Here is a 10196-nt window from a genome sequence, read left to right as displayed (position 1 = left end):
TACTATGCGATAGTTTCGGTTCTGATAAATTGTCCTTGAAGAACACTGTTTGAGCGCTGTACTGATCAATACAGTAACATTAAAGTGACTTAATTTTATTATAGGCACGTAATTATACTCTTGGGGCTGAATCGCATTTCAACATTAGCGAAAGTTTGTTGAATTAACTTTTGAACCTCCGAGAGGCGCGCCTCCTGCGGTTGCTGCCAGAACCTTTACGCGCGCTTTGAGGATTGCGAACGTAAACACCCGTCCGCTAAAAACAAGCGAGAACTTGGTGCGATGGATTCTAGCTTGCGCGAAGCACTTGAAAGCAAAGTAGTCTACGATCGTCATGTGGTAAGTTATCGGCACTGATTCATGTGGATCACTGAATTAGCTGCGGACGCTGCTCACCGTTAACTGGCGTCGTTGGTTTCGTCACCAATGCAATGCATAGACTGCACACCGACTGTCTCAGACACTTATTTTTACGAGTTTATTTGTTTTGCTAGGTGACTTACAAGTGGCTGGCGTCGAAGTTTGATCTGCATACAAATGCTGCTAAACGGTAGGCCGGCCTCACTGCGTCCTTGCTGCCAATTCGAGCTTTTCAACTGTCAGCTGCATGATCAGCACCGAACTTGTTCTTTTTTGCTGTAAAGGTACCTGAAGGAGTTCACGAACGAGCAAGAAGCCGATGGAACCAACGTCACCGGGCACTCTATTGTTACCGGAAAGCAAGACAAGGTTTGTAAATTTTCAACTCTGCTCATACGTAACGATTTAAACCGGCGTTGCGCTCTAATGGCACCGCATTGGTCATGACGAGTCGATCATTGTTTTCTGCTTGTTATTTACTTTCGAATCTTGCTTGTGTGATTGCAGGGTTTTGTTTGTCGGCCTGCATCGAAGCAGCGAGAGCTGAAGAAATGAAAATCGCTGGGTTTCGCCAGCCCATAAGTTCTGAACCATTAGCAAATGCTGTTAAGGTCAGAGGTTCGGATGCATGACTGGAATGGTACAGCGTTTTTTGGCTGTTCTGCGATGGCGTATTTTGGCTGTATATGAAAATAAATGAAATGCGGTATGTGACGTGGTGCACTTCAACACACATGAAATGCTGTGTATGTGGGAAACATATGTAATTAGCACAGTGCCCATTCAGTGTAGGGGAAGTGTATAGAACCAGGTTTTGTATGGAGAAGGGCGCATATTGTGTTCACTTTCCCGCTAGGCATAACAGAGCTATTACTTGTCACTTTGTGTTAACCCATATATGCCGAAACTTCAGAAATTTGAACTATTAAATACTGATATAAAATGTTATTTCACTTCAGAATTCAGAATCATCCTTTTTATGGAGAAAATATTTTAACACTGATTTTTGAGCCGTACTGCAGCGTAGGATATTAGGCAAATTCGCTACTTGTTACTTACGGTAAGACTTCAAACATTTGACATGGACTTTAATATCACATTTGTCGTCACGCTCAGTGGGTTTCTTACAAAAATGTGCAAAAATTATTTGATTTTCTTGCAGAATCGCAGTGCAGTTGATAGGGTTGAATCTGAAAAATGGTGTCCAGACAAGACTGGTGGATCTTTCTGAACGCCTGCAGCGCACAAAGCTGAACGCACACAACACAACCCTTGCACAGAAAAGTTCAGAGCCTCTTGAACCTATGCTAGCAGGTGCTAGGTTTTATACAATAAACTTTATTGTCATTGTTAAACAGCGTGGGAAGACAGGACACGCGATAGAAAGTACACACAACACAAGCACTGACTCGTAACTGATTTTTATTCAGAGAAATGGTCCTTACAAGATTTATAACTTATAACTTGCCCAAATCACAGCCTTTATTTAATAAACTTTTCAAGGTACTGCACAAAACAGTGATGCCCTACATGTAATGTAGGGCACTAGGCATATATGGGATAGGGATGACGCTACTTTGTATTTTTTCCGCTTTTTGTTTCCCCTTGCCAGTTTTATTCTATCAAGACCTTCGCATTCCTTGGGTGAAGGGATTGATATGCATCATCTGATGCCACCTGGCTGTTGCCATATGAGGTACACAAAATAAAGATGCAAGACGTTTTTGTGCGACAGGCCTAAAGCATACTGGGTGGTACATCGAAATGTAAAGCACATGAACCACGCTACAAGATAATTTAGTCTTAATGCTACGGGAGAATATATAAATGTACATTAGGTATTACTGGCAATAATTTTGCTGTATGAATTCACCATCAGCCATGTTGTCTCAAGGTGACGCCACATCTTGTTCTGTACGTCACAGGTGCGGTCAGAACTGAATGTACGTTTTGGGAAATTCATCATTTTGCAGCAGCCATATGTGTTTATAAACCTGACCAAAGCCCTGGGCACCAACTGATTTGTATAAGCCACAACAAATATCATTACAAAATGGCCTGCTATTGGTAAACTACTTCGAGAACTAACATCATGTGGCTGTTATTTACATAACAGCAGATCACCAACACAGATTACCTTTTGGCAGATTGTATGCTTCATTTCATACACACAGCTAGTGCATGGATAAAAGGTGCTGCAGAAGATATTCAGCTTAACCCATATATGCCTAGCGTCCTACATAAACGACACCACGTTTTTGCGCAGTAACTCTAATAAAAATTTATCGTGTAAAAGCTTGTGCCCACTAGCGTAGGTTCAAGAGGGTCTAAACTTTTCCTTTGCAAGGATTGTGTTGTGTGCATTCAGTTTTGTGCATTGTTTGCGGCTAGAAAGTTCACCAGTCCTTTTTGGACGCTGCTTTTGAAATTCGACCGCACCGGCTACATTGTGACTCTGCTAGAAAAACCTATAATTTTTGCACATTGTCATGAGGAAACCGTTGTGCTTAATGAGAAATGCGATTTTAACGTCGATGTTCAATGTTTGAAGCATTACCACACGTAACAGGTAGCGAATTCGCTTAGTATCCTATATTGTAGTACGGCTCAAAAGTTGACGTTGAGACAAAAATTTCCACCGATAAAGGGATGATTCTGAATTGTGGAGTGAAATAAACGTTCTATATCGAAAAATATTTTAATTTTTTCAAATATATGAAGTTGCGGCATATATGGGTTACACTGAGAGTATAGTTACAGCTGTTTTACACTTTTGGTTTGCAGAAAAAAACTGTAGTGTTCTGTTTTGGACCAGAATAATGTTCTTTCCTCATTCATTTCCGATTTGATACTCTTCACCTGAGCACGCACAACTGTACAGTCATGAGCAGGGTTTTATGGAGCACTGGTGTGGTGGGCTGCGGAAAATCTTGGCTTAGTTTCTCTGTCACTGGTTGGTGCTTGTACCATATCAGTTTGTATGTCTATAATCTTTTGGTATTGATATTGGTATATACAGTATTATGTCCCAAAATGACTTGTGGGTGATGAGGAACGCTGTAGTGGAAGGCTCCAGATTAATTTAGATTACATGGGGTTCTTTAATGTGCACTGACGACACGCAGTACATGGGCATTTTTGTATTTCACCTACATCGAAATATGGCCACTGCGGCCAGCATCAAACCAATGATCTTGGGATCAGCAACTGAATGCTAAAGCCACTGAGTCACCGTGGCGGGTCTGCGAGCATTTATTTAAGGGCAAGCATTGTCTGCGAAACCAAGTATCTGCTTTAATATTTTGCTTCGTTTGAGCCACAGAGCGTTGCTTGAGCGCTGTAAACAATCCTTCTCATGACTGTATATAGTCATGTGTTTGGTAGAACTGTGAATAGGTCAGGTAAATGCTAAAAATGCAGGTGCAATCCTACCTTCTCCTACCTTCCACACTTACATTGAGAATTGCCAAAAATATAAGAACTACATTTCTTTATTTTCTTGCTGTAGCTGTACCGTATCATCTTGACGACCAACCAGTGTGTTCCTGAAGCAAAGAAGGACCTTACTGCCCTAACTGGAGTTCATTCATTTAGTGCGCAACCTTCAAACCTTGAGGTAAGTCACGTTATGCAATGGCTTGCAGACTGAATTGTAGGCTTGAATAAACTCCATTTGGGCTTGAACTGTCAGCTTATTTTGTGGTGGGAAACATTCATTTGGGACACGTGTTATTTTGTTAGGTACCAAGGTATAAGTTTTGTAAATGGTCTTGCACTCACAACGAGGGCCCTCTTTTGCGCTTGATTTATGATCTGACGAATCCTTAGGGAATTTTAATGCGAAAGCATTATATGGCTCATCGGCAACAAAGCCTGGTGCTGTTGTCATTGACCGCAAAAGTGGTCACGAAAAGTTCCAGATGATGTCACCGTGGTATCAAAGAAAAATAAAATTTCTTCCTAAGGTGTGGGGAATTGAACCTAGGACTTTGAGATTGCGAGCGAGCACACAATGCATAGGCAAAAAAATTGTGTTGCTTCTTGGCAAACAAAGGGGCGAGCCTAGTATATATGCATTGCCTTACGACTGTACGCTGATGAGTAGGTGTGTCATGAGAAAGGAAATGAAAAAAATAAATAAAAATAAAAAGCAATCCTTTCACATTCAAAGCATGTAAGTAGTCTTGTGTCCTGTGTGATTTTTTTCAGTGAGTTGACATTTCCTAAAACGGCCATTGCGAAACAACGCAGAGCAAAAGGGAGCAGATGATAATTTTTTATTTTTATTTTTGAACTGTCTTCAACCTCACAGAGGTGGTGTGGTTCCATGAAAACTGAACTCTTAAGACACACCCACTTTGTGGGCTCCACTCTATTAGTTGCAGTTTTCAGTTCACATGCAATGAGGGTGGCATTGACTGTCCCAGTTAAGTATGATACAAAAGAAACTGGAATCTCTTGCGGATGCCATTGCCTGACAGCCAATACCACGTCGTCATATTTTACGCACGGATGGCATGCTCAACTACTAGCGAACATAGCATGTCAATAAACAAGGCTGGTAAGAATCGGGTGCAGGCTATAAAATAGTTTGGCAAACATTATTTTCTGAAATTTAGTAAAGCAGAAGTTTCGGCGAGTTGGTCATTTTTGCTACAGTGCACGAAAGACGGGACGAAAGACGAAAGTGTGATGCAAACAAACTCTATCAACTGGGTTTATTGAAGAACGAAACAAACATTTTCTGAAATTTGCGTCTGGCATTGGCCTAAGCAAGGACGATATGCCCGCCATGGCCTGTGTCAGTCATCTTTCTCCCTTGCAGGACTTGGCAGACAAGCTGACAGAAGCAGCAACATGTGCTGTCGAGCTGAGGTAAGGCGCCTGCCTGCATCACGGCCTACTTCTGGTGGGGGGCTGTTATTTTAGTTTCCAGGCTCAAGCTGTACCTATCTCAACAATGTCAGTCCAAGCCAGTACAGCCAAACGGAAGCCCTTCTTGTTCACACACCCTGCTTGCTTCCCTTTGCCTGCCAGAATTGAAGGATATCTGACCACATACTACTCTTAGTTTTGTTGGAAGGCCTCGGGGGAGGTAGATTTGAGAGTATAGTAAAAAGAAATATGCATTAATAGAAACAAGAAGATACGTAGACTGATAAAATACACTTTGGTAACACTGCGGTTGTTCTTTCGATGCAGAAGAAGAAAACTGTCATCATAGTTGATAAGTCGCTAATCTCCTTCCCCCATTTACAGCCTAGTGCAACACTGTCAAGTCGTTTTTATGACGTAACTTTCGAGCTCTCGGCAAATAGGAGAGAAACAAACAAATAAAGCTGTTGGACTCTCCATTGAGATGGCCCTTTGTTATGATATTTATCAACAAATTGCACCACCATTAGGTCTAATGACCTTTCTTTCTTAAAACCATGGTAGCCTCGCAATCCAGAAAGAGTGCAAATGACCTCACAGTATTTGGCTTAGCTTGTGGTTCAGAAATTGCTGCGTACAATGGCTTCATGCAAGCAGACCAGATGGCACGCAAAGTGAACACTTCGCATTCTGTATCTTGGCTGTTCTTGCTGTTGTTCCCTCCTGTTTCAGTGCTTGCCTGTTGAAATAGGGTTGCATGCCAAAGTGAAGGCTTAGGCCCATTTCACATTCTGCATATTCAGCGCAGTCGTAGATGTCGCAGTGTGATCTTGCGGCACTGCTTTCACATGCATTGTATCCCCAGTGAATTCGTTCAGAGCAACATGTAGCGTTGTTTGATGTTTGCATAGACAACTCATGTTTAAATGCAACAGTAATGCAACACGGAATGTGCTGATGTTATAATTAGGCATACCTTTAGATACAAGGCACTATTTTGTATGCTTTGATTGCAATAAACAGTTCTGCTTCCACCGCGGCAACTTCTCCCGTGTGACCACACGTCACACGATGTCCTGTCGCAGATAAATGGAGATCGCAGCTTTGAGAGGTGAAAATTGCAGCATGTGAACCAGGCGTTAGAAGATAGGCCGAGGGAAAATTATTTGATCTCTTGTTGGGCAGCTGACTCCTGTAAATCGTGCTTGCAAGGCTAATAGTAAACCCTGGCTGTCCTATTATTTGCGCATAGAGAGGATTTGCCTCTAAATATTGTCAAACACTCAGAGCCAGTAACTGTTATATTTGGTTGTCAGGAAGTTTTCGACATTCAAAGCTGGAAGATGAGAACAGATGAGTGTTAGTATCTCAAGGTTCCTTGCCTGCTACAAAGCATGCAAGAAGAAAGCTTGTCAACACTATTACAAGCACTCTTGCTTTTCAAATGAGATAGAATAGGGTGTTTGTAGGAAGGGAATGTTTATTTCATACCAGGCCCAACCAGTGATGGTGTCACTGGCTTGAAGCTTGCTGTTTCTGAGTAAGCAAACATGGTGTGTAGTATGTATTGTAGTTGGTGTCTTTACATCTGTACTGCTGGCTAATGTATGACGTGCGGTTAACAAACTGTTGACCTCTGCTACCTTGGGCCGCCGCGGTGGCTCAGTGGTTATGGCACTCGGCTGCTGACCAGAAAGACGCGGATTCGATCCCAACCGCGGTGTTCGAATTTCGATGGAGGCGAAATTCTAGACGCTGTGCACTGTGCAGTGTCAGTGCACATTAATCTCCCCAGGTGGTCGAAATTTCCGGAGCCCTTCACTACGGCGTCCCTCATAGCCTGAGTCGCTTTGGGACGTTAAACCCCCACAAACCAAACCAAACCTCTGCTACTTTCTCACTGACGTGTAATGATCACGTGTTCAATTTAGACCTGAAATGGGGTCACACAACTGAGTGGGCATTTTGTTTTTTGTGTGCTGCTGTGGCTCATGGGAAGCAGAGCTTTTATTCACACATTGAGCTACGTTTCTTGATTCATTCTTTTTTTGTGGATAATTGCTGTAATTTGCCAATTTTTGAGGGCCTCAAAAATTCATTTTTAAAATTTTGAAAATCGAGTAGGGTCCAGGTTAACAAGATGAGATATTGAAAAGTTATGCTGCTCTATTGCTCTGTATGTATCTGTGGCTTGACCTTGACTCTTAGTTCCACATTTCTATAAAAGGTGTTAGTTTATATATGGAACATATTGAGGAGCAGCGGAATTGAACCCATGTTTATGCCTGCTATAGTTTCTTGGGACACTAGGAATGACCTGGCTTGTATTTCTGCTGCCAGTTTTATAGATGACTGCAGTTTTATTTATTTATTTATTTATCATGATACCCACTGTACCATTTTTGTTTGGCTTTGCATTTATATCAAAGTCATCTGCACCAAGCATGTTATTAACTGGAAAAGCATTTACTACATAGCAAGCTCATTCGAAACAGTGCCTGTCCAGATTGTACACCATAAAATTTGTTAAAAATTTTGTTGCTAGCATGCGTGTTTTTGGCACGGAAATTCCTTAAGATTCTTGGCTCAGATATGCAAATTACAACTGTTGGATTGTATGCCATGAATGGGGCCTTCCACATGCGAATGTCAACTTGCAAGCAAGGTGCTCTTCACTTTTATCTGCAGTGTGTGCCCGATCTATTGCGAGGCAGCGCAAAGGATGCGAGAATCAGGCAAGCGCCTCAACGGAGTGTCCACCACAAATGAGAGAAAAGCTGCCCCTCTAGCAAAACCTCCCCCTCGCAGCTCTGAGGTAAGGGTTAAGGGCATGTTCGGTTCTGGCTTCTCACACGACTCATTCAAACTGCGGTAGCCAGGTAGAAGATGAAGTAGAGAGGAGCTATTGTATACTGGCGTACTTGGCAAGTGTGCATAGCACACTCTAAAACAGTGCTTAATAAAGCAGTTAGCTGCCTTTGAGCTCTGTGACAGCAATTTTGCTGTTGTCTGTGTGTGAGCGGTGAATAAACTTATTTACAGTCAAACTGCTGTTCTACTCTGAGTCTGTATTTTAGTTTAGTGAGTGTCAATATATGTAGAGTTTGGCTGCAACATGAAAAAACACTTTTAACTGCAGCAGTATGACTACATTTTAAATGTATATGTGCTGTGCCTGTATGGTACTGGTATCACCATGCACGGTTTTTGTTTTTGCTTGTGTTTGTGTGTTTACTGGTTTAAACACTAAACACAGGCGAGTCATCTTGACTTTGCGCAGTGAGAGACGCATGCTTGATGGTCTCGACTGTGGCGGGGCTGGCTTGTAGCTATTCGTGAGCTGACTGTGGTTGTTGTAGTACTCATAGCTCTGGCTAACCAAGTTCAGGTTATTCTCGTTTTCTTGTTTTCTTTGTGCATCTTATTTCGCTTCCTGAAGTATTTTCAGTTTATGCATGCTCACATTATACTGCGTCGCAGGAATCCAAGCCGCCACCTAGCAAGCTATCCAAGCCAGAGAAGGACAAGCCCTCACCAGCTGTAAGGGCCTCCTTTTATTCTAACAACATATACAGTGAAAGCTCGTTAATTCACAACTCGTTAATTCGAAATTTTGGATAATTCGAAATAGTCATCGTGGTCCGGTTCGCAGTGCATAGAAGTCTATGCGCGTAACAGCTCGTTAATTCACTCAAAAATTGGCACCGCCACCCATAATTTGAACTGCGTGCCGCCAAGCACTGCTGTTGAAAACCATCGTTGGAAGCTTTCACGGCAGAACGATAGATGGCACAACCATCGGGGCGCCGCTAGGGTGCTGGAACAAGTACTAACCAGTCTTTCCTGCCGCGACTGCTTCGAGGAATGACGTTTTAGTGTTTTAGCCCTCGTTTTGCATGCTGCTTGCTGTGAGCTTGTGTCCGCGAGATGTGTTCGCGTGGGAAATACTGCGCCAAGACAGTAAAAAAGAAAGTGGCGATTTTACGCGAGGTGGACGAACGGAAGGCCAGCAAAGTGGAAATCGCGAAAAAGCACGGGATTCCACCAAGCACGTTGTCGACCTACGTCTCAAATAGGAAGGCTATCGAGGATGCCTACGAAGCCGAAGATTTCGCCAGCAACAGAAAAAGGCTCCGATTAGCCAAGTATCCGGATATTGAGACCGCTGTGATCACGTGGGTGAAGGAAATGAGTAGCGCAGACATTCCACTGAGTGGCCCAATTATCATGGCGAAGGCGGCCGATTTCGCCCTGCGCATGAATGTGGAAGATTTTGTCGCCTCCGAAGGATGGTTTCACCACTTTCGAGACAGACAATCTTGTCTTCCGGGTGTTGTCCGGAGAAGCCAAACGCAGAAACTTGTGCCACGTGGCGAAGCGGTGCTCTGCAGCAGTACTTAGAAAGCTACTCGGCTCAAGATATATTCAGTGCTGATGAGACTGCTTTGTTTTATAAGCTCCAGCCCGACAGAACAGTAACATTTAAAGGGGACAGCTGCGCTGGCGGCAAGCGAAGCAAAGAGCGGATTACTGTTCTGGTCGCCGCTAATATGACCGGGACGGAGAAGGTCCCTCTATTTGTTGTCGGAAAGGCACAGAAGCCTCGGTGTTTCAAGAACATTAGGACACTGCCGACAGATTACGCCGCCAACAGCAAGGCGTGGATGACGGGCGAATTGTTTAAAAAATGGCTCCTGAAATTCGATCGGAGGATGGAGCTAGGGAAGCGTCAAGTTCTCCTCATTGTGGATAACTGCTCGGCACACAAAGTCGACGCCGAGCTGAAAGCCACAAGGCTAGTATTTTTGCCCGCCAACACGACTGCGGCCTTGCAGCCAATGGATCAGGGGGTGATCAGAAACATTAAATGTTTCTATAGGCGCCACATGATCGAGCGCAAGATTTTGTGCACTGGAAACCAGAAGACCAGCACCATCACATTGCTCACAGCAATGCACATG

The 10196-nt window shown here is 43.3% G+C and overlaps 1 protein-coding gene across 2 annotated transcripts in view; it reads left to right on the top strand.

Annotated features, from left to right (window-relative positions):
* Window positions 1–188: 188 nt before the first annotated feature.
* The window catches only part of LOC144128226 (uncharacterized), a 39354-nt gene continuing 29346 nt past the window's right edge, over window positions 189–10196 (top strand). The window contains exons 1-7 of one of the 2 annotated variants that reach the window (XM_077661456.1): window positions 189–339; window positions 495–550; window positions 645–729; window positions 3869–3976; window positions 5186–5235; window positions 7924–8050; window positions 8716–8775. In XM_077661456.1, coding sequence (XP_077517582.1) covers window positions 283–339; window positions 495–550; window positions 645–729; window positions 3869–3976; window positions 5186–5235; window positions 7924–8050; window positions 8716–8775 — 543 coding nt within the window. In that variant the 5' untranslated portion in view covers window positions 189–282. The remainder of the gene's footprint in view (window positions 340–494; window positions 551–644; window positions 730–3868; window positions 3977–5185; window positions 5236–7923; window positions 8051–8715; window positions 8776–10196) is intronic. The other variant, XM_077661457.1, reaches the window with a different exon arrangement.

Source organism: Amblyomma americanum, chromosome 4 (assembly GCF_052857255.1).
Source record: "Amblyomma americanum isolate KBUSLIRL-KWMA chromosome 4, ASM5285725v1, whole genome shotgun sequence".
In the NCBI taxonomy this organism is placed as follows: domain Eukaryota; kingdom Metazoa; phylum Arthropoda; class Arachnida; order Ixodida; family Ixodidae; genus Amblyomma; species Amblyomma americanum.
The sequence above is the reverse complement of the archived record's forward strand: the minus strand, read 5'-3'. Positions and strand labels throughout refer to the sequence as shown.